General features: G+C 49.6%; 1 protein-coding gene across 3 annotated transcripts; it reads left to right on the forward strand.

The window, feature by feature from the left end:
• Positions 1–454: 454 nt before the first annotated feature.
• On the forward strand, positions 455–19,561 carry Csf1 (colony stimulating factor 1). 3 transcript variants are annotated; one of them, XM_027395461.2, is made up of 9 exons: positions 455–990; positions 4,452–4,574; positions 5,729–5,791; positions 7,249–7,419; positions 10,653–10,800; positions 12,849–12,979; positions 13,600–13,652; positions 13,966–14,024; positions 17,516–19,561. In XM_027395461.2, exons 1-8 carry the CDS (start codon positions 952–954, stop codon positions 14,009–14,011), a joined length of 774 nt encoding a protein of 257 aa, XP_027251262.1. In that variant the 5' UTR covers positions 455–951; the 3' UTR covers positions 14,012–14,024; positions 17,516–19,561. The 3 variants fall into 3 exon arrangements, with proteins under 3 accessions (XP_027251262.1, XP_027251261.1, XP_027251260.1); XM_027395460.2 differs by lacking the exon at positions 17,516–19,561 and adding an exon at positions 14,827–16,196 and having other exon boundaries at positions 679–990; positions 11,964–12,979; XM_027395459.2 differs by having other exon boundaries at positions 681–990; positions 11,964–12,979.
• Positions 19,562–23,482: the final 3,921 nt, after the last annotated feature.

The raw sequence follows: 23,482 nt of genomic DNA on the forward strand, positions 1-23,482 counted from the left end.
ACCTCCTGGCACAGAGTACAGAACCACTCAGCCAGCTGTCAAAGGAATAGGCCCCTCCTCACCTGGCCAGGTAGCTGATTGCCAGCTGTACCCTGCTTCCCACTTCTCCCCACAAGCAGAGAGCAGGAAGTTTAGCAGATTCCTTGGAGGATGCATTGGAAGGAGCAAGTCAACCTGCAAACCTGCTGCCTTGGGCTCCTTGAGAGTGTTGAGTGGAGCTGAAGCAGAGAGGCCCCAGACTTCCATGGTTGGTCCATCCCCATTCAGGTCCTTCTCAATGCATCCTGTCCATTTCCTGCTCAGGAAAATCCTTGAGGATTTTCGGACCTGGAGGGAAAAGTCCCTAGGGACCAGCATTAGAAAGAAGGCAATCACACGAGATTGACAAGAGTAGAGAGCACAGAAGGAAAAGCTGTTCTTGTCCAGAGCTCGAGAAGGGAGGGGGAGGGCGGTGGAGCCCTGGTTACTTTGCTGAAGGCTGCGGAGCTAGCACAGCCATAAGGCGACGGGGAAGAGAGAGAGCTAGCTAGCGGGGACGACCAGGCGCCCGCTTGGGGGAAGGGAGGCGGCGGCTCAGTGGGCCTCGGGGTGTATGTGTCAGTGCCTGTGAGTGTGAGCGTGGTGTGTTTGTGTGTGTGTGTGTGTGTGTGTGTGTGTGTGTGTGTGTGTGTGTGTGTGTGTGTGTGTCTGGCAGAGGGCCAGGGTGATTTCCCATAAACCACATGCCCCGCCAGCCCGCCCGCTTAAAAGGCTGTGCCGAGGGCTGGCCAGCTAAGCTCGGCCAGAGGAAAGTGAAAGTTTGCCTCGGTGCTCTCCGTGTTGCTGCGGCTTTCTGCATCCCGGGACAGCGGCGTGGCCCTCGGTCGGGGTGCAAGCTCTCCAACCAGCAGCGATCGAGGGAGCGAGCGAACTAGAGCGGCAAACACGCCGGACCGGGACCCAGCTGCCCGTATGACCGCGCGGGGCGCCGCGGGGCGCTGCCCTTCATCGGTAAGCTGCGACCACGGAGCGGGGCCCGGCCCCGCTCGGGCCGGGCTAGGGCGGGAGCTCTGCAGCAGTGGCGGCTCGGCGCGGCAGCTCAGGCATCTCGGCCCTAGCATCAGACTTCCTAACCGCTTCTGCGCTAGGGCTGAGGCCCGCTGTAGTTCAGCAGCTGCTCTTGGGGCTACAGCGCTTTGCGGGGTAAGGGGAAGGCTGCTCACCCCATTGAACGGAGAAGAAAATTGAGCCACCCACAGGCAGGAGAGAGAGAAGTTTGCAGCAATTGGCACAGGCCCAGTGTCTGCCAGGATGATCGGCCCGTCTCCAGGCACCGAGTGACAGACCAGAGTGTGGCATCATCCCCAGTGGGCATCTTCCTCTGGTTGTTGCACATGTTTCTAGACCCTAACTGGGAGTGGGCCTTCTGGGAAGGGAAAATTTAGGGTCACTCAGCTTTAGAATGCCAGGACTTGTGCTAAGCAACCTGTTGTCAAAAGAAAAAATGGTCATGCTGTTACTTGCTGCAGTCTATGGGCAAGCGCTGTTAGGGACTTGGATGGCTGTTTGAGGGGAATGGGACCCCAGGAATGGCCTGAAGCTAACCCAGAAAAATTTGGTTCAATGAGATGGGGCTATTCTGGGCTCAACTGCTGATTGAGGAGAGTGGAATGAGAGTTCACAGATGCAGAGCTGCTGGTGGGTTGCCAGAAGTTTCCCCATGAGTGGCAGTAGATGATGCTGTGGCTCCTGGAGAGTGCAGGGTGGCACTTCCGACCAACAGCAAGACAGTTTGCTTCTGAGAAGAGTGATGGGGAAAGCCTAGAGGGCAAGAGCAAAACATCTGATGGGCAGGGGAGGGTTGCAGGTGTTTGAGAGAGAAAGTAGATCCCCTGGGAGGGAGGGCCCTGAGAGGCAGGAGATGGGGTGAGGAGGGGAAGGAAGGGTTATAACACAAACAATAAGTAAAAAGAAGGGCTAATGAGAAGGGAAAACAAGGGGAAAGAAGGCCAGAATTAGACAAGATCAGTCAGAGGGCCCAATCATGCCAGGTCTCTACAGAGACCTTACTGATTGGGAAATGGAACGTGATGTCTTGAAGCATTCTGAGACTGCAGCAGTTTCCTTCCAGGGCTGCTCTTATAGTCAGAGGCTGAAGCAGTGGGTGGGAGGAAGAAGCAAGCCAGGAAGAGCCTGTCCAGCCAGATGTAAGCTGGAGTATTAACCCTTGGGTGCCCATCTGTATCCTTGTCTATGGTAGCATTAGGGTTACAGATCTAGGAGTGGCCCTCTTTGGTCATCTTTGAAGTTAGCCTCTTATCTGGTAACTGTGCATTATTCCTGTGCATGATTGAAGTGCCACCAAAAGCCAAGTATCCCAGAGTAATCTCTTCACCTTGCTATCCTCAAACATCAATGCCTTGAGGTGCCAGGATTGAGGTCTTCCTGAATATCTCCATGCCCAGGACCTTTTCTCCATACCATGTACACCATGAGCTGCCAGCCTGAGTGACAACCAGCTTGGGCCAGTTATCTTCTGCACAGTAGTTTCCTTTCTAGGTCCTAAGTGTGAGGTTCTGAAGATTTGGGATGCTGCTATTCAGGGCTAACTTTCCAATTGCCCAACAGTGCCCAACACAGTATCATCCCTTGGCTGCTGCACCTTCTTCCACACTCTTCCTCTGAGTGTGGAAGCCAGGGCCCTAACCAACCCCATGCTTAATGGCATTGGGCAACCCTGTGCCTCTTCTCTCAACCCCTATCTCTGTCTGCCACCCGTTAAGGCCTCGCTGAAGTCCCTCTTCCCTCATCACTGGCCAGCCAATGCTGCCTTTTCTCCCTGGTACACACTGCCAAGGCTTTGGGCATTTAGATTTAAACCAGTGTTGTTGTGGACTGTTTCATAGCCTCCCTGTGCTTTTTCAATGTGCTCCTATTTTCAGGATTTGTCTCATCATCTGGACTATTGGGGCAGAGCCCAGATCTAGGAAGGTGCCAGCCATCACTCCACCCTGCCAGCATTTCCCTGAATTGGGGACATCAGCTGCCAGGATGCTCAGGAGCTCCTAGGAGGCAGCCTCAGACCAGGGGAAGGAAGCCCAAGAGCTCCCCGCCTGAGGCTGGTATCCCTGAGATGCCCTATTGGAGTTGTAGGGATGAAAGGATCTTGGGGAGGAGGAAGGGAGAAAGGAGAAAGGAAGGACCAAGTCAAGTGTTAGGAACTCTAGGGATGAGCAGCTGCTGGTCCAGGTGGGTGCTGACAAAAAAGAGAGAACTTCCTTGCTGTGGCAAGAGTTTGCTGACTAGATGAACCATCAGATAGGCAAATATCATCAGTGAAACACAGCATTATCTTTGATTAGTCCATTGGAATGCAAGTCCAAGGCTCCAGGAGGTCTCCTACTTGGGTTGTGTTCCCAGTGAAATGGAGTTTGATCCCAGTGTTTCCCCCTGTTGAGCCAGACTTGTGGAACCAGGTGGGAAGGGAGGCAGGACCCAGGGTCAATGTTTCTGGCTTGCAGTCTGAAAGGTAGTGTCTGATCACAAACTTGAAGCCAGCTTGCAAGGAATTTGTCTCAGCATTAAAGCTGAAAGGACAGAAAACTCTACCCCAAGGAGTTTCTCGGTATACAGACTGACACACCACTAGTGTTATCATTAGAAATTCTCTGTAGACTGGGGAGATGGCTCAGCATTTTTGTTTGTTTTTGTTTTGTTGTTGTTGTTGTTTGAGACAGGGTTTCTCTGTGTAGCTTGGAGCCTATCCTGGCACTCGCTCTGGAGACCAGGCTGGTCTCAAACTCACAGAGATCTGCCTGCCTCTGCCTCCCAAGTGCTGGGATTAAAGGCGTGTGCCACCAACGCCTGGCTGATATGGCTCAGCATTAAGAATATTTGTTGCTCTTGCAGTGGACCCAGGTTCAATTCCTAGCACCCACATGGTGGCTCACAACTATCTGTTTCTCCAGTTCCAGGGGATTCCAAGAGGCATGCATATGGTAGGCATATGTGCATGCAGGCAAAACATTCATAAACACAGAACAAAACTAAACAATCATTTTAAAAGTATTTTTAAAGTCCTGTGAGCTGGACAGTAGTGGCATATGCTTTTAATCCCAACAGAGGCAGAGGCAGGTGGATCTCTGTGAGTGAGGCCAGCCTAGTCTACAGAACAGGACAGCCACGGCTACACATAGAGCCCCTGTTTCAACCCCCCCCCCCGCCGCAAAGTTCTGTGTTGTTGGTCTGGCCTGGGTTAACCTGAGAAAACTTCTTGGAGAAGATGGCATTTGGTTTATTATCCAGGGAAGAGCAAGGTGGTGCCCTCCCTGATGAGAAATCTAATTGGGAGAGCGCTGCATCCTCAGTTATGAGGCATTATGGGAATGGGGCTCCGTTTTTTGTCCTTAGTGGGACATGGGGGTAGCTGGGGAGAGGAAGCACTGGAGAGACATGACTCCTTTCTGTCACAGACATGGCTGGGCCCCCGGCTGCTGCTGGTCTGTCTCCTGGTGAGCAGGAGCATTGCCAAGGAGGTGTCGGAACACTGTAGCCATATGATTGGGAATGGACACCTGCAGATCCTGCAGCAGCTGGTGAGTATGAGACCATTCTTTCTCCTCACTGAAGAAGCTGAGGTAGCAGCCAGAAGGCAGAGTCAAAGAGAGGGTTTGCAGGAAATAGAGCTATCTGGATCATGGCTATCCTGATACTTCTGTCTTTGATCTTCTCAAGGTAGGAACCTTAGGTTTCCCCCCAACCCTGAAGCCTTGTCTGGGTCCCCTATCACGAAGTGGGAATTGGTTGCCTGAGTTAATGGTAGCCCAGGAATGTCCACTATGGATTCTAAAAGGCTCCTTGACCCTGCTCTAACCCAGAGAATACCTCCTTTGGGAAGTCAGCCCAGTTTTCCTGCTGGGTCCAGATAGTTTATCCAGCTTCTGGACAGCCAGATCCCCTGACAGCCTGGCACCAGGGCCCCACCCAAATTTAATGGGAGGCTCTAGCCTAACTATTAACCTTTTACCTTCACATCCCTGACCCTTGCCCCTGAGGCTGGGGTGCCCTGCTCATCTGAGCCATGAAGGAACCCAGATCTAATTCTAACAGGGCCAACAGCATCATCAGCAATTCTAAATGCCATCCAGCCAGTCAGGATCCACTTGTTGTCATGGCTTCTGCCGCTCTCAGTAAAGAATTTATCAACAGTGTGGGACACCAATGGGTAAGGCCAGCTCCAGAGCCCTGAACTTGGGCCCTGGAGGTGAACCTCCCAACCCCCCTCCTCAACACCACTCTTTTATATATGCAGTTTCCGTAGCAGGCCAAGGTACATAAGTGCCACAGTGTTTTCCAAGGTTTAGAACTTGCTCCAGAGAGAGGCTGGGGCTAGAGACCCAGACTCCCTAGAGCTTGGCTAGCCTCTGCTTGAATTCTTTTCATGATAAGGTGCTAACCATCTCCCAAAAAGATTACATCCTATATTTTCCTAAAGATAATTCTTCCTTATAACATACTGGATGTGCGATTTCATTGATCAAAGTAAAAGTGTTTTATTTGTTTGTTTTGTTTTAATCCCTCTGGGCATTTGGAAGATGCAGCTTTCCCCTAGCTGTGGCTCTGTCATTCCAACATGGCTTTTGGGAGGTAGATAAAATTAAAACCTCATTCACCCCCAAACCAGGGTCCCATTCTGAATTTGAGTTGACCTATAGGTACCATGTAATCATTGATCTGTTCTGTCTCACAGATCGACAGTCAAATGGAAACCTCATGCCAGATGGAGTTTGAATTTGTAGACCAGGAACAGCTGGTAAGTAACAAGTGTTTGCAACAGCCAGGTGTTTAGTGAGTACTCACTGCATGGAAGTAGCAGAAAACCTAGAGCAGGACAGGATGAGAATGTGAGGGACCTTGGGTGCTCAAGTGTCAAGTAGCAGTGGGCAGGGTCCAGCGTTTAAGTCCTTTGTTGTCTCCTTCCTTTGACCTGGCATATATCAAGCACTTGCTAAATGTTAGGCACAGTTCCTGGTTAGTCCTAACAGTACCACTCTGAGGCCCGAAAATATTTCTTATCACCTACAGAGAGATTAATGAGCATAGCTAGTTAAGTGATAGAGGCAATGTTATACCATGTTTTTTTTGTTTTGTTTTGTTTTGTTTTAAGAAGATTGTATCTCTTCCATCCACTAGCCAGAGACAGGAAGGCAGTATAACCTGGCTTTCTACCCCACATAGTGCAGCTAAAACTGCTTCCCTGCACCTTAGGGTGCTGTTCCTCCATCCTCCCATCCCATCCTTCCGTGGCTTCCTAAAGGACTTCCCTGATTCTAGGGCACGCTTCATCTTACCACTAGGGGGAACTCTCTGAAACCCCCAAGCCTTCACTCCTTTCTCCTTACCTGTCAGGGACTGGGTGGCTCCAAGAGAAAGCACAGCCAGTCTAGTTCCAAGACTCCAGTACCTACCCCATCATATTCTCATTTCCCTTCTCTGTTTTATTCTGCTTCCCAGCTTTTGCATCAGTTCTTCGTGATGTCTGCCATACCTTGCCATGTCCTCCACTGTCCCTTGTGCCACACCTTTCTGGAAATCTCTGTGTGTGTGCCTCAAGAAGAACAACCAGTCTGTCCAGAATTGCTTCCATCTCTGAGCTCTCATGCACTAGACCCATGCACCTCTGTGGAAATGCCATGGCCTGCATAGCCATGAGGCTCCATTCATTCATTCTGTTACTCCTTGAACCATGACACCTATTTACTGGATCAGCCACTAGAGAGACAGAGATAAAAGTAGCTTCTTTGAACCAACTACTGTATCCTTGGAGAAAAAAATACACACACACACACACACACACACACACACACACACACACACACACACACACACATACATTCTGGAGGATTTGAAGCGGCTATATGGCGAAGGACTTTTGTGAAAGTAAGCTGAAAGGAAAAGCTGAAAAAGGAAAAGAGAGAGGCTGAAACTCACCTTTCCCATGTGTATCCATCCTGACCAAGCACTCTCTAATCAGAATCATCCTTCCTTCACTCTAGCCCAAATCTCAGTCATGGTTGATTTAAAGGAAGAGAATAAAAGACAAGCCAGGGGTATCACTGTCCTCACCACCAGGGTGGTATGTCACCTCCTCACAGGCACAGGATGGCAGGCTGCAGCCCTCTGTCTGCCTAGGGTGGCAGTTTTTCTCACATGAAGCCTGGGTTCCCAGATCACCTTGGCCAGGCCCTAAGCCCCATTTCCTGTTTCCAGGATGATCCTGTTTGCTACCTTAAGAAGGCATTTTTCCTGGTGAAAGATATAATTGAGTACAAAATGCGCTTTAAAGGCAACACCCCCAATGCCAACGCCACCGAGCGGCTCCAGGAACTCTCTCTGAGACTGAAGAGTTGCTTCACTGATGATTACGAGGAGCAGAACAAGGTAGGTTGGTTCTGGGGCTAGAGCACCAGGGAAGGGGCAGAGGGGGTCTTTGGCGGTCCCACCCTTCCCCCATATACTTGCCTTGCCTGAACCTCACTCACTCCATCCACCTTCACCAAACACTCAGTAAACACAAGGCACAGTGCTGGACCCTGATGATATCCTTGGAGCAAGAAATTTCTGGTCCCCACCCTTACAGAGCTTATAGTCAAGTGGGGTAGGCAGGTGTTAAATGATGGCATCTGTGATAACCAGAAGGACTGGTCATCCATTTAGCAAAACCTTATTGTGTATCAAGTGCTGTTCTGGACAACAGGAAATAGCTGTGATCTAAGAAGGCAAAATCCCCATGATCATGAAGACATAGGGCACAGGAGGGGATGGGAAGGGTGTTGAGACAATTAAAATACAAGTATGAGAATGGATGATGGTGATAATGGCATTGGAGAAGAGTAGAGCAGGGGAGGGGAGACCTGAGTAGATGACTAAGAGGAACAGAAACCTGAGAAACTGAGTGCAATAGGGAATACTAACATAACGAGGATGCAGAGGGGGAGTGAGACAGGCAGGTCCTGAGTAAGAAAACTTTAACTGGAGCTCCAGCACAAGTAAGAGCAGTAAGAGCCATGGATGGAAGAACATTTCAGATTGAGGAGTGCAATGCTCAAGCCCTAGGGTGACCTTTGCATTTGGGGACACAGAGGGGCTCAGCATGGCCCAGGCATGGGAAGTGAAGGGGAGGGAGGAAAGTCGGGAAGCATATCATTCAGGGTGTCAAAGATGTGGGCTTCTGTCTTAAATCTGAAAGAAGCCACCATAAACTACTGAATTACACAATGGCGCTTATGACGTAAGAATGTTCTGGTAATGGACTAGAGAGTAGGTTATGGAGAGCAAGAATGGAAATCAGTAGACCACCAGGAGGCTCAACCGAGCTAGCGACGGTGGTGGCTCGAATCAGAGTGGTGCAGGAAAATGGAAGGTGAGTGGATGTGATCCCCCAGGCAGATAGGGCTTGGTGCTTCCTGGAGATAGAAAGGGAAGGAGTGAGTCAAGATGTGTTCAGAGTAGCTCAGTTTAGTGTGGGGCAGCTGCAGGAGGCGATCATGATTGTGATTGCTGGAGATGTAGATGCTGTTTGTGGAGCCACAGAACTGTACAACTGATGAGAGGTCCAGGACCCTGAATGAAGAGTAGCCTGAAGTAGGAGGGAAACAGAGAGGGCAGTGCCTCGGGGGTTTCCAGATGGAAGGAGCCAGCACTTTATCAAATGGGGCTGAGAAACCAAATATGATGAGGGATGAAAAGTGACCATTGGTCCATTTGATTTAGCAACATGGAGATTGCTGTTGGAGGTAGATCAGGGAGAAAAGAAAGAGAGGAAACAGAAACCACATGATAGAAGAACCTGCCCCAAAAGGGAACAGAAAATCAGGTTATCTGGACTGGCTGTTTGGTTGAAGAAGGGATGGTTCTTTACTACGCAGTAGTAAATCTATGCTTTCCCAAAAGTAAAATGCCAGTGAATCACCTGGAGAACTTGTTTCAAATGCAGAGTTCCAGTATGTGCCCTTATAGATTCTACTTTCCTGGGCCCACCAGCCTGGGAATCTGCATTTTGAGAAGCTGTTCAACCAATGGTTGAGACAGAAGGTTCTCAGACTCCCTTGTGCCAGTGACTATTCACCCAGTGCATGCTGAGGGGTGACTCAGGGAGAAGGCAGAGTGTAAACACAAGGAGCTGAATCCAGCCTCGCTGCTCAGAAAAGATTCCCAGCTCCTGACTTGGCAGGCACCTCCATTTTAAGAAAGCTTGGGTGTCAGGGTTCCAGGTGAGGATGCCTGCTTCTTCTACAGTGCATAAGGTCAGGTTTAAGGCAAAGAGCTTTAAAAAGACACATGTTGGACAGAGCCAGATGGCCTGCCTTAACAGCTCCTGGGAGAGGCTTGGGTATTGTTGTCCTGACATCACAGACAAGATGATGAACCCAAAGAAAGCAGTTTCTAGCTGCTGAGTGATGAAGCTGAGCCCAGGTCTTTTCATTCATTTGTCTAGTAACTGTTTATTATAAGCCAGCTATGGCCTGGCTGGGAAGGCACAGTTATATAATCAAAGACTTTGTAGTAGCCTTGGAAAAACCTATTGTTCTTCTCTGAATAGCTCATAAAGTTTAAGGGAAAACTTGGCATTTTGGAAATAGGCTGTAGATTACACTGTAATCACACATAGCACTGCTTGCTGTGTAAGGTGAGGTTAGCTCAGATCAGAACCCTGAGGCACTGCAGTATTTAGAAGGGACAGTGTGGCACAGAGACTGAAGGAGAGCAGCTGGTAAGGTAGGACGAACCCAGGATGGCATGGCTTCTCAGAACTGCAGTGGGTATGAGCACCTGGGCCCACTGCCGAGAAAAACCATTCAGTAGGCAGACCCAGGCATCCTTGCCACTTCCTCCAAAACCATGGCACCAGACAAGGTGCTCCTCTCCTTTGGCCTCTCTAGGTCTGTTCTCTATACCATGCCAAGATGATTCTTCTAAAATTCAAGCCTTATACCACAGTCCAGTATGTGCCCTTACAGTATGTGCCTCAGGGTCCTGAGCAGTTTTTCAGTTCCCTGTTGGCTCTATGGATAAAATTACAAGTTTTTGGCAGGGTCAACAAGTCCCTGGCCTTAGCTGAACTCTCTGCAGCTCTATCTCTTGCCAATTTCCTCCTAGATGGCAGTACTGAAGCGACTCTGGCCTTCTTTCAATCTTTTGGCATTTCCTGCTTTCCTGCCTCAGGACCCTTGCACCTTCTATCCTCCCTAACCCCACCTCCTTTTCTTCCCAGGCTCATCTTTTAGCTGTCCCTTTGGTAATCTTCTCCCTGGGCCCTCATTTAGCTCTCTTCTGTTATACACCCTCAGATGGTTCGGGACATTCTCTTGTAGCAATGTGTTCAGTACTAGTGCCTGCTGCACTAAGGAACAACTTCTCTTTCATTCATTGCATGATGCCCAGGTAAATTACCATACACTTGGCACTGAAATATGTGTTAGATGGATCTGTGAATAAACGATGTATCTCTCAACCTCAGGACTGATACTGCTGCAAAGCATAGGAGATGAGAGGGAGGAAAACAAAAGGGGGAAAGAAACCCCATGGGAGAAAGCACAAGAGAATTGGGCAGAGCAATAGTGAGAGAAGGCCCATGTCCGTGATTACTAAAAAGGGCTCTGCTCTTCTTCCAGGCCTGTGTGCGAACTTTCCATCAGACTCCCCTCGAGCTGCTGGAGAGAATCAAGAATGTCTTTAATGAAACAAAACATCTTCTTGAAAAGGACTGGAATATTTTTAGCAAGAACTGCAACAAAAGTTTTGCTAAGTGCTCCAGTCAAGGTAAGCATAGAAGCTACAGGGAGGGTGTATGTACAGTGAGATAAAGGGCTAGGGAAATCCCAAAGGCAGCCTGGCTGCTACGTGTGTTTCTGTGTGTTTTATGTACTCATGTGGCTTCATGTACCTCAGGGTCCTGGGCACATGTCTTTGCTGACATGTGTGTGCATGTACACTGACTTATGCCTGCATGTACTGTCTCACCGCCTTACTTGATGTGGCAGCATCAAGAAGGCTCATGCTGGTGGCTGTTATGGTAGCGAGAGGGAACGGGAACTTTCTCAGAGAACCATGTAGGCATGGTGGCTTCTCCACCTTGGCTCTGCAGACTGGCTGAATAAATGGGGATTCCGTGGAAAAAGCAGGTGCTCCATCTGGCAGTCAGGGTCCTTGCTCCAGGAGCCCTGCTGCAAAACACCAGGATACCTTGGCTCCAGAAGTCCCCCGGATGCCTTGGATGTCTCCTCAAGGGACAAGGCTGAATTTGAAGTCTGAACATCATTCAAACTCTCTCTACCTGTGCACTCTGCGTGTCCTCATCTCTGCGTCCTGTGCCACATGTATCCTGCATTCAGCCTCACTCCCCAAAGCAGGGGCTGAGCTCCTACAATGGGACAATACTCAAGTCCAGCCTTAGTGCTTCAATCCCAAAATCCCAAACTGTGGCTGCTTCCTAGCCTCAGCCTTCTCCATCCTGTGGCTGTGGCTGTGGCTGTGGCTGTGGTTGTTTGGCTCCTGGCTGTGCATGAAACCAGTGTCTTGGGGGCTTCCAAATGTCTTGTGTTACTCCAGGAGCTATTGCTCATTTCCCTGGCCTAGCTGCTGCTTACCCCTGGTTTGACATCCAGTCAGCTAGAGCCCCAGTAAACTGTCCTGTGGTCTTCCTCAAGCCCCCCTCTGTTTGTCTGTACCTTGCTTTTGGTTCCTTGTCCATGATACCCTGCTCTCTCCTTGTCCATATTACCCCCTTCTGCCTGAGTTCTGTGTCATGATCATTTATTGCTGTCCTGCCTTCTCCCCAGCCCCAGGGCTGGGTTAGAAGAGGGTCCCCCTTCCCAGGCCCCAGGGCCTTACCCCCTCTTATCCCTATGGGGGAGCTGTGCTAGAGGCTGGTGACTCTATCTCCTCCCCATCTTTCTCTCTCCCCTTCTCTGTGGTTCTTTCAGATGTGGTGACCAAGCCTGATTGCAACTGCCTGTACCCTAAAGCCACCCCTAGCAGTGACCTGGCCTCTACCTCCCCTCACAAGCCCCCTGCCCCCTCCATGGCCCCTCTGGCTGGCTTGGCTTGGGATGATTCTCAGAGGACAGAGGGCAACTCCCTCTTGCCCAGTGAGCAGCCCCTTCGCACAGAGGACCCAGGCAGTGCCAAGCAGCGACCACCGAGAAGCACCTGCCAGAGCCTCGAGTCACCAGAGATCCCAAACCATGAGGACAGACTCACTGAGGGTTCAGAGTCTCCTCCATCTTCAGAGGCTCCTATCCCTGGTGTGGAAGACATCCTTGAATCTTCACTGGGCACTAACTGGGTCCTAGAAGAAGCTTCTGGAGAGGCTAGTGAGGGTTTTTTGACCCAGGAAGCAAAGCTTTCCTCCTCCAAGCCTGTAGGGGACAGCATCCAGGCAGAGACTGACAGTTCCAGCAACTTCTCAGCATCTTCTCCACTCCATAAATCAACAGAAGACCAACAGCCAGCAGAAACAAGCACTCCATTGCCAGAGGTGAACGCTATGAGACCCACTAGCCAGATACAGAATCACACTCCTGAGAAGACAGATGGTTCATCTACACTGCCTGGAAACCACCAGGAGCCAGGCTCTCCCCACATTTCGACACTGGGTCCCCAAGGCCTCAGGAACCCAGCCACCCCTTTTGCTCAGTCACTGCTTCCGAGAAGCCACTCTTGGGGCATTGTGCTGCCCCTTGGGGAGTTTGAGGGCAAGAGAAGTACCAGGGATCGAAGGAGCCCCGCAGAGCTGGAAGGAGGACCAGCAAGTGAGGGGGCAGCCAGGCCTGTGGCCCATTTTAACTCCATTCCTTTGACTGACACAGGCAAGAAGGGGCAGCGTGGGGGACCCAATGACCCCCAGATCTCTGAGTTTGTCTTTCACCTGCTGGTGCCGGGCATCATCCTGGTCTTGCTGGCTGTTGGGGGCCTCCTGTTCTACAGGTGGAAGCGGAGGGTAAGGAAACCCCCCAGGAGAGGTGGATATCCTATGGGGCAGGTTGGAGGACAACTAGGTTGCAATAGGCTCTACAGTTGCTGGGAGGTAGGGATGACAACCCAGAGAGTAGAAGGTGGTGATGGAGTGTTGCTTCAAGAATCAGAAGGTACCAGGAGTGGTGATGACATGTGCCTTTGACCCAGAAATCCAGAGGCAGGCTCATCCCTGTGAGTTTAAGGCCATCCTGATCTACATAGTGAGTTCTAGTCCAGCCAGAGCTACATAGAGAGATCCTGTCTTATAAATAAATAAATAAATAAATAAATAAATATAACAAGAGGTCTCCAGCCGCAGATTATTTAGAAGGGATGAGAACAAAAAGCTATAGAAAAGGGAATTCTTGAACAACCAGCTAGTAAAGGGAAGGAAGAGGAGGGGAATGCTATTCTGGGAGCTTGAGGGAACATGGGTGGTGTTCTGCATGGAAGGGGACAGGAGAAGTAGCACCTATCTTCAAGAGGTCCAGGAGTCTCCCTCAGCTGTTCATGCTTTCGGGTAGCTAGAGGAATTCTTGTGACTCTCAGCAATGCTTGGGGGCATGCCAACACCTCATTAAGACAATTCTTTCTTGTCTCCAGATTCATCGAGAACCTCAGACATTGGATTCTTTTGTGGGGCGACCAGAGGACAGGTGAGAAGTTGCAGTGGGCTGTGGAAGGCACTGGATGTCTGTTTTGGGGCCTGTTTCCTCTCTACATTGGAGGAGGGTTTCTCTCCATTTCCCTAAGGAACTAGAGCGGCAGAGCAGGGTGGGTACAAAGAAAGGCCTCTCTTTTTTCCACAACAGCTGGGCTTTCCCCTGATTTCTTCCTAGACTTGGCCAGTTCTGGAACTTCTATATATCAGAGATAGAACCCATGTGTAGGGTTTGGGATAAGCTAGAAGATATCCTCAGTCCCATGCTCCTGCCAAAGTCTTATGTCAGCCCTGTGTTCTGCCTGCAGCCCCCTGACCCAGGATGAGGACAGACAGGTGGAACTGCCAGTATAGAAAGGAGTCCAAGGTAAGGCTCTGACTTTGATATCTCTCTAGCCCTTAAAAAGAACTATCTCCAGTTACCCTCCCCTGTTGCAGAAGCCACCAACTCCCAGGAGACCCACACATTTGACTTCCTCTCTTCTATCCCACTCCCATTTTCATTCATTCATCAACAGGTCTAGCTAGGCCCCTCCCTTCCAGGCCTCAGGTCTCACCTTGCTCCTGCACCCCTCCCCCACAGAGACTAGTTACTGCTGCCTCTGCTTTATGTTTCTATTCTTGCTGTTGACAGTTCAATCCCAAAGCAACCACATTCCTCCTCCTCTAATGAGGCTTTTACAAGGTCTTTATCACCCTGGGGAATTTTCATTAGCCTCTGTATGGCCGCTAGCCCCTTCAAACACAAGTACTCCTAGTTTAGTGCTGAGCCTTGAACTTCTCAGCATCCAGACTGTGCCTCATCTGGGCCTGCTCCCCAGCCAAGGTTATTGCTGCCTCCCTGTTTTAGAATCATGGTGCCATAGAGATCTAGTATTGGGAGACCTGTCAACAGGTCATTTGGCCCAGTGTCCCAGCCTAAAAGGGCCCAGGGAGTCAGCCAGCTTCCTGTCACACATTCCCAGTTCCAGGTAATGCTAGTCTGTTCCACCTGCACACAACACGGGAATTCCTTCCTTATGCAAGCAAAGCTGGCCTCCCTTCTCCCTTTCCCCAACTAGTCCTCTCATCTTCTGATATTTAAAGCCAGCCATTCATGTCCCCTTTAAGAATTCTGTATTAAGTGTGGCCAAGCCCCTCAAACATTCCTTATATGATATGGTTTTCAGACCCCTCACCATCCTGGACACACTCGTTTGTCAATGTCCCTCTGAAAATGTGGCGCCCAGCCCTGGACACAGTACTCCAGATGTTGTCTGACCAGCTCAGAGTACAGTGGGACTTGCCTTCCTTGATCTGGACAGTACTCTTCTACTCGTGCAGATTAAGATCACATTAGTTTTAGCAGCTGCATCATATATTGCCAAATGTTGAGCTTATGGTCTATTAGAAACCCCAGTTCCATTTCCCGTGAGCTTCTGTCCAGCAGACAGACCTCTGCCATTCCATACTTGGACAACTTGACCGTTTTAGACAAAGTGAAGTTTATGCTCACCTTTGTTAAAATTACTTGTCACTTTCTGCTCATGTCCTGAACCTACTGAAAGTGTTTTAACTCCTAATTTGGTCATTTCATAATTCCTGGTTGTGTCCCCTGCATATTGATGAGTGTAATCTGTTGTCCTTGCCCACAATGTTGATGAAGATTTGACCTATATTCTTCCTCTCCGAACCCAGACCACATCAGCCTATCAGGAAACTGTCCTTCCTGAAGTCTCCAAGTGCCTCTAGTTGTTCTTTTAATTCATACCCCTTCTGCTCTTTTGTATATGGCTAATACTATATCAATTGCACACATTTGGATGTTGTTTATGTATGGTTATGTTGTTTTAAAATCACATTTTGTGTGTATATATACATTTTTGTACTACTAAGAAGATTGTAAGCCCCTTGAGGGCAGGAACCATCTTTCACTTTTTCTGCTCTTCATTTGCCATCCTGCATTCTAGTACAGACAGGGGCCCTCCATCCTTGTAAAAAATTCAGTAAATGCTGCCTAGCTGGTTTCAGGTCTGCATCACCAACTAACCCTGGCTGGATTTCTCTAACTGACCAGCCTTCTGGCTGACCAATTAACCAGTTAACTAGTCAATTCATCTTGCCAGCTGGTTGGCTGATTAACTATCGACCAACTAGCTGGGAAATGTTAACTCACTAGTTCTTGATTGGTGAGCTGAGCTGACAGAATGCTTAGTCGATTTGCTGACTGACTGGATGGCAAACTAGTTGTGTCACCCATTCAAATTTCCAGTTACTCCCCTTGCCACATGTAAACAAACTGTCCCATGTGTAGGATGATGAGTCTGGATCCCTTCTCCAGACAGAGTAAATTTGACAGATGCTCAGAACCAGGAGAATTTATTTGGATAAAAGGAAGCAGCAACCCATATCTAGAATCCCTGGGGTCCCACTTGGCAGTATGGCGGGTGGAGATGGGTGAAATGAATTAGCTGGCTCATTGGAATGGCTATGAGAAGGACCGAGAGCCCCTCTGAACTGAATCAGAGAGTAAAGGTTGCTGGGCCACCTTACCACAGGCTACCAGTTTTTCTCTTCACTGCCACCTGTATGGACTTGCCCTCTGCCCTGAGCTCTCTGTACTCCAATTGTCCTTTTCCTGACTCCTAACTCTCAGACCTGCCCAAGATTTCAAGTTTCTCACTTTGGGATTTCAAGATTTTGCTCAGTGGATTCAGATCTAAATTGATATCCATGCCAGGCTCTAGGAGCCTATGGGAACTGAGTGCCTGAGTTCAGATAGACCAGTATTCTTGAGTAGATGACTGGGACACACAGAAGTGGGGAGTGGGGGAGGGGACACAGAAGTGCAGAAAACTCAGGCTCTTGGCCCCAGGATGCTGGGAGCTGGGTCACAGGCTAGGGCATGCTCTCTGAGGCCTTCTTCCCTAATGACCCTGGCAGAGCCTGTGGCCTGGCTGTACCAGCATGGCTCATGTCCAGTTTATAGTTCCCCCTTGTTTCCTCTCCAGCATGGGAATGGGCTGGGAGCCAGAGGCTGTAGGTCTCATCATCCCTCCTTACCCATCATAGGCTTGACCAGTGGGGGTATGGACATTCCGGGGGAGACACCACACAGGGTCCAAAGTCAAACTGTTGGATGGAGTCCAGGGGATTTCTGCTGTGGAACAAAGTGTTCTGGAGATGCTGGGCAAGGGGACAAAGATGGGGGTGGGGTGGGGAGAGGGCAGGGCCTTGACTCCCATGGATGATAAGAGGCAAGTAAGTCCCTCATCCCATCTGGGAGGAGGCTGGGCTACTCGGGGTGAGCCCTCCCTTTTCCTAGCATTGCCTCTAGCCTCTGTCACTTAAGCCCAAGTTCTTTCTATTCATTTGCCTTTGTCCAAATATCTTCTGTGCAGACCCCCTCTGAGGAATGGGGTGGATATGGCTATGAAATATTCTTTGCTAGAGTTGGGAGAAATCACCCTTAGTTCATTGGTCTAAGACTAGTAAGATGGCCTTACCTGAAGATGGGCCTAACAGGAACCTTCAAGAGCTTGTTCCCTGCTCCCATCTGCTTGAACAATAACCCCTTTACCTCTTGGCCTAGATGTCCTTCAGTTACATTCTCACATTTTGTGGTTACTAGTCCCCCAGGAGGAGAGGTAGGAAGTAAGGCCAGTCTGGCCAGAGGCTTGGACTGCTGCCAGGCAAAGCTGCCTGGTTTCTCTGTGGTGTCTGGGGTGGCCTAGAAGGCCAGAGATAGGACCAAAGGAAGTCTTGCCTAAAGCCAGCCAGCAGCCCACAGGAATGCCACACCTCCCCCAACCATGTCCTCAGCGACCCTCCCCACACTCCCATTTGCTGACCAGCCTTCTTCCCTTCTCTTCCCTACAGCTGGGCACACAGGACTATCTCTTTATGGATGGAGACATTATGGGAATGTCCGCCACCACCCTCTCCTGCCATCTTCCTGGGAACATGGCCTGCCACTACCAGAGCTCCTGCCTCCCAAGACTGGATGAGAGCAGCCTTGATGGGGTCTTTCCATCTTAAACTCTCAACTAACTGAGAGAGGGATAGAAGATGCCCCCACACTGTCACTATTTATTGTGGGCCCTGGAGGCTCCCTGCACTCAAGGAAGGCCAGCGAGCTAGCTCAGGACCCTTTCTCTCAGGAGCTGTACCCTCCTCTCATAGCCAGAACCTGGCAAGGGACCTACCTGCCTGTATGGCCCATGGGAGACCAGGGCACACAAGAAGGAACAGAAGAGCCTGTGCCCAGAAAACCCAACTGGTGCCAAGGAACCCAACATGGACAGGCAGGGACCTGTTTCCCAAGAGGAAAGCCTGAGATTTACAGGGCGGGACAGCATCTGCCCGATTTCCCGTAAAGGCATAAAGGCACACAGCCCAAAAGACGGGAAGAGGAGGCCTTTGGCTGCTTGTGTTGACAGCTTAAAGGGGTCTACACCCTCAATTTGCCTAAGTGTCCTCAGCTGATAGCCAGGAAGGAGGGGAGACTAGCCCTGCCTCAGGACCTGTCTGACCTGGCTCATGATGCCAAGAGGAGGACCAAGCTCTAGCCTCGTCTCCTCCTGCCCACAGCCCCTGCCAGAGTTCTTTTGCCCAGCAGAGGCACCCCTCAATGAAGGAAGCCATTGCACTGTGAATACTGAACCTGCCTGCTGAACAGTCTTTCCCATCCACCCCCATGAGCGACCATCCGTCCGAATGTTCTCCCACCCCCAGCCTCTCCTCAGCTTCCTGAACTGAGCTGGCCTCATCTGTCGACTGAGGGAGCTCCTAAGCCCCGACATTCCCCTGCCTTGGCCTTTGATTGTCCAGGGTAGAGCTGTGGGAGAACTGCTTGGGCTACCAGCCAGAGCTGGTCTCTAGGCTGTGTTCCTTGCCCAGGTTTCTGCATCTTGCACTTTGACATTCCCAGGAGGGAGGTGACTAGTGGAAGGAAGAAAGGAAGGGGAGGCAGAGGCAGAAAGGCCACAGGCAGAGCTCTCAGTGAAAATGGGTCTTGAAAATATGTGTGTACCCTTAAGGTTGAAGTTGATGTCTATACTCTAACCCATCAGTCAGCCTCCTTCCCTTGCTGCCTCCAGCCTGGAGCTGAACAGGTTGCCCTGTCACGAGCTCCTGGGACTGAGCTACATGCTCCAGCCCCACCCTCTTCTGGCCTTTTTTTCTACATCTGACCCAGGTAGGCAGTGACACCCTCCCAGTCTCACCCACTCCACCCTGCCATCTCTAGCCAAGCTAGGCAGATCTAGAGAGGGATGGAGAAATGGGTTATCTACTTCCAGCTCTGTTGTGTTTCCCTCTGTTTCCTGGGCCAGGCCTTGTCTGTGGCTCTGAGACCTGGGCACAGGTGACAGGGCTCTCACTTGCCTCTTGGTCTCTTTATGCTGCTGTGTCCCCCTTTCCTGCCCTCCCTGGCTACCGGGTCCGTAATCTTTCAGACAAGTGGGAGGAGGGTGGTCTGTAGGCCCCACCCCGTCCTGAGACAGCAGAGGGGAAGGACACTGGACACTTTCTCGTGGGGTTTACTTAGCCTTCTAGTTACTATTTCCATACTAGAAAATACATATTTTAAAATAGAAGGAAAAATACAGAAAAAAGGCATTCTCCTACCCCTCCACCTTAAACATATATTATTAAAACTAGAAGAGTAAATCCAACCCATTGCAAGAAGCTCTTTGTGAGCGCCTGGTTACATCAGAGCAGGAGTAGCCTCCTTTGGAGCCTCCATGTATAGGAACCCCTTCTTTCCTCTGAGAAAGCCTGGAGGGAACATTAACTCACAAACTGTGAGACTGCATTTTTTTATACTTGGAAGTGAATTATTTTATATAAGGTCATTTAAATATCTATTTAAAAAATAGGAAGCTGCTTTTATATTTAATAATAAAAGAAGTGCACAAGCCGCCATGTGTGAGTCACGGGAAGAGTTGCTTTGGGGTGTGGGTGGCAACAGTAGCAGTGAGGCTAGCAACTGCTAGGTGAGCCTCCACTCTGGGATTTTTCCAAGGTGCATTGAGAAGGTTTTCTCTGGATTCCAGTTTTGTTACCAAAGCCTTCTACATTTTGGTGTCCAAAGGCATTCATCTGCATATCTGTTTAATAGGAAAAGGGCAGAAAGCAGCCAAACCTCAGGCCTGGCCACTACCCCCATTGCCCACCCCCACACCTCATGCCAGCCCAGCCTGGGAAAATGACTGGTTGGGCTCTTTCCAAGGGCTCCAGGGTTCTGCAAGGAGGAATCTCCTGGACTACTGATCCCTGCTGTCCAAGGGAGAGAGAATTGGCAGGTCCAGTGGGGTGCTAAGGTATGCAGATGCTGTCTTAGGCTGGAAAATGGATAAACCTAGCAGGGAAGAAACCTGCAGTTTACGTGCAAAGTCTTAGACCTGTTCTTACTAGAAATAGAGGGAAACCCAAAGATGTGGACTTCCATGGAGAGAGGTCTGTCAGGATAGACTAGAGCAAGTGAAGGTCCTAGTGGGCACGAATATCCACCTGCTTGACACACCCCAGACCACAGGCGCCTTCCAGTCACTGGCAATGTAATGGACAAAATTTTTAGATGAGAGGTACTCAACCCTGCCTTAATGCAGACTCATCTGGGTTGTTTCCAAAATCTTGATACCGAAACCCCGCCCTATATGAACACCACAGAATCTCAGGGTGAGGCTCAAGTACCAGGTGCCAGAATTGTTAAGATACCTGTGATTTAAGTGTGACCCTCTGCGCACATACTACGGCATCAGGGCCTGGCTGTTCACCTAGGTAGGTGGCAGGCCTGGGGCTCTGCTGGTGAAGATGAGTAGTCTTGTATTGTGAAACTAAAGATTTATGACTGGAGGGCGGGACTGAGTAGAGGGTCCCGATAGAGGGTAAGATGTCCTTCATTGTGGCTATTGCTGTTTCACAGGCAGGATCAGGAACTCTGGCTTAAAGATCTCAGTAGCAGGGCCCAGCCAAACCTCTAAACCTCTATCTGGCCAGAGACAGGAAAGTGAATCAGAAGCAACCAGGAAGAAACCTGAGGTTAACTTCTTGTAGACTGTGGGCCTTAATAAGGAGGTAGAGGGTACACTCGTGGGGTTCCATGACTCCTCATACAGGTTCTGGAGTCAGCAGTGATGGGCAGTGCTATGCAGCTCGGGAGGAAAGTCCCTATGTCCACAGGGTAGGTCCCTGTGCCAGTATAGCACATTTGTTCCTTGGTTTTCCTTTTCACTTTCTTGAGGGTAGAGGGTGACCAGACTCTGCTGCCTGGATGCTGGAACTGCTGAGGAAGCAGAGTAGCTCATGCCAGCTACTGAACATAGAGTGGCTGGCTGTCCCCACTCAGATGCCACAGACCACAGAATCCCACAGGATGACCCCCATGGCTCTGTCTAGAGCCCAGACTCTCAGCTCCATGACTGGTAGCTAGAAGAGGTTCTGGATGACAGCCACTTCAGTACACTGAGTTCCCTGGAGACAGTGCTGCAAGTGAAGAGTGAGTTCAGTGCCTTCTCAGTGAAGAAGCAACAAAGACAAAGGACCCTACAAAGCAGGGGCAAAATGCCATAATGCAAAGTTGCTAAGGGGAGTGCAACAAGAAACACCCATGCTTTTGCCACCAAAGGGCAAGCTGTGTCCTCTAAAAAGAGGTAAAATCTGAAGAGGTAGCAAAGGCCACTGGGAAAGAGACATGAAAACTTTTATCTGGACATGGTGATACATGTCTGTAATCCCAGCACTGGGGAACCTGAGTCAAGAGGATCCCACATTCAAGACCAGTGTATGCTACATTAGTGAGTTCAAAACATTGAAGAGTGACAGGAAAGAAAGAGGGGGAGGGAGGGAGGGAGGAAGGAAGGAGGAAAGAAGAAGGGAAGGAGGAAGAAGGGAGGGGAGAGATTGGGGACCTATATCCCTCCTACATGGGAGGGCCAAGGTTGTAGCTCAGTGGTAACGAACCTGCCTAGAGTGCACAAGGCCCTGGGTTTGGACTCCAGACTACAAAAAGAACGTTTAAGTATTCCAATATACTCAAGGAGCCTCCTCCTCTAGCCTTCCTCTTTTTCTGAGTCCAACTCTGAAATAAAAGAACATCCCAGCCCATCTATTGGCGATGCTGCTGTGAAGAGATGGAGCTATGTGGAAGAACTCTGCCTCAGGTGACAAGCAGCCTCCTGAACAGAAGGCTGCTGAGCTGAAGGAAAAAGCACAGAGAATAATGTTGCGGACTAAGCTAAAGGAAAACCTGATAATGCAGAAAAGAGCATCCTCAAGCCTCCTTGCTGGAAATAGCAAGAAGAGGGAAGGGGGAGGTGAGATCAAGTGGATAGTGATGAACAAGTTGCTTCTATCAGTTTTTCTTGCCTGCAAAGCATTTAATCCATCTATGCACAACTTACTTCTTTTAAGGGAAAAATTGAAATATAAAGAAAGCTAAGATGGGGGTTAATGAGATGGTTCAGTAGCTAAAGGCATTTTCTGCCAAACCTGACAGTCTGCATTGGATCCCTGGGAACCAACTCCTGCATGTTGTCCTTGGACCTCCACACGTGTTCTCTCTCTCTCTCTCTCTCTCTCTCTCTCTCTCTCTCTCTCTCTCTCTCTCTGTGTGTGTGTGTGGTGTGTGTGGGTGGGTGTGGGTGTGGGCGTGTGTGTGTGTGTGTGGTGTGTGTGTCTGAGAGAGAGAGAGAGAGAGAGAGAGAGAGAGAGAGAGAGAGAGAGAGATTTTATATTTAAGTATATATAAGAAGAGTTTTGGCCAGGCAGTGGTGGCGCAAGCCTTTAAGCCTTCCCAGCACTTGGAAGGCAGAGGCAGGCGGATCTCTTTAAGTTCCAGGCCAGCCCGGTCTACAAAGCTACACAGAGAAACCCTGTCTTGAAAAACAAAAAACAAACAAGCAAACAAAAAGAGTTTTTAAAAGGCATGTATTTTTTAAAAGTTTCTCCAAGAGACAGGGATTAATCAAGAAGTCATACAGCTAAGTCTCTAGTCATCAAATATAAATGGAGGTAGGAAGATATAGGTGCTGTGACAACTTATAATAAGGACCCTAAGCCAGGCTCTCAGGAAGATGGAGATGGAGCGTCTGTATAGAAAGGTTACATGCAGTGAGGAAGTGGTTTATTCTTCCTCCTTTTCCAAGGCTGCCAACAAGATGAACCAGAAAAGTACTTACTAATTACCAGGTATGTGTGACACACTCTGTAAAAACGCAATGCCATCCCATACTGCAGTCCTGCAAGCCAAATGTTAATATCCTCTTTGATAAATATAGAAACTAAGGCTCAGAGAATCTTAATAACTCAGCCAACTCACCACAGTGGTTAAGTGGCAAAGCCAACACTCTTGGCACAACATTGTACACAAGAAGCCATTTCACGGATGCTTCTGGCACAAATGGGAAGCATAGAACAGTTGGGTAGGGTTGGAAGGTCCCCAGGGCCTTACTGTTGGCTTTCTTTTCCCTTGAGATGAATTGTACATTCTGGAAATGGCAGAGGGAACCTACAACAGACCCTTGCTCTCTTTCCCCTTACTGCCAACCCTAAATTCACCAGGAAAAGAATAGGAGTGTCCTAGGTGGCGTGCCACTTCCTGAGAGAGATCTCTCTTGACCATCACTCCCTCCTCCTGGCTTCTTTTGGAGCTTTTGTGAACCATATCTTTTCTCCTTATCTACCAAAGGCACCTCTCATACTCCTAGCTAATTATTGTCCCAGGTAACATCTGGGTACCAATCACTCCAGCTTGCAGCAAATTTTGTCATCATTCTTGTTTTATCTGATCGTTATCTTCTTGTATTAAGAGGCTAGAGAATTGTTTCAATTTTCCCAAGCCTG

The sequence above is a fragment of the Cricetulus griseus genome (assembly GCF_003668045.3).
Source record: "Cricetulus griseus strain 17A/GY chromosome 1 unlocalized genomic scaffold, alternate assembly CriGri-PICRH-1.0 chr1_0, whole genome shotgun sequence".
Taxonomy (NCBI): domain Eukaryota; kingdom Metazoa; phylum Chordata; class Mammalia; order Rodentia; family Cricetidae; genus Cricetulus; species Cricetulus griseus.

Excerpts from the sequence above, each read along its gene's own strand:
- Csf1 (XM_027395460.2), top strand. The coding sequence starts at position 952 with ATGACCGCGCGGGGCGCCGCGGGGCGCTGCCCTTCATCG. Across the intron at positions 5,792-7,248 it reads TTGTAGACCAGGAACAGCTG|GATGATCCTGTTTGCTACCT; the intron begins GTAAGTAACAAG and ends TCCTGTTTCCAG. Across the intron at positions 10,801-11,963 it reads TGCTAAGTGCTCCAGTCAAG|ATGTGGTGACCAAGCCTGAT; the intron begins GTAAGCATAGAA and ends TGGTTCTTTCAG.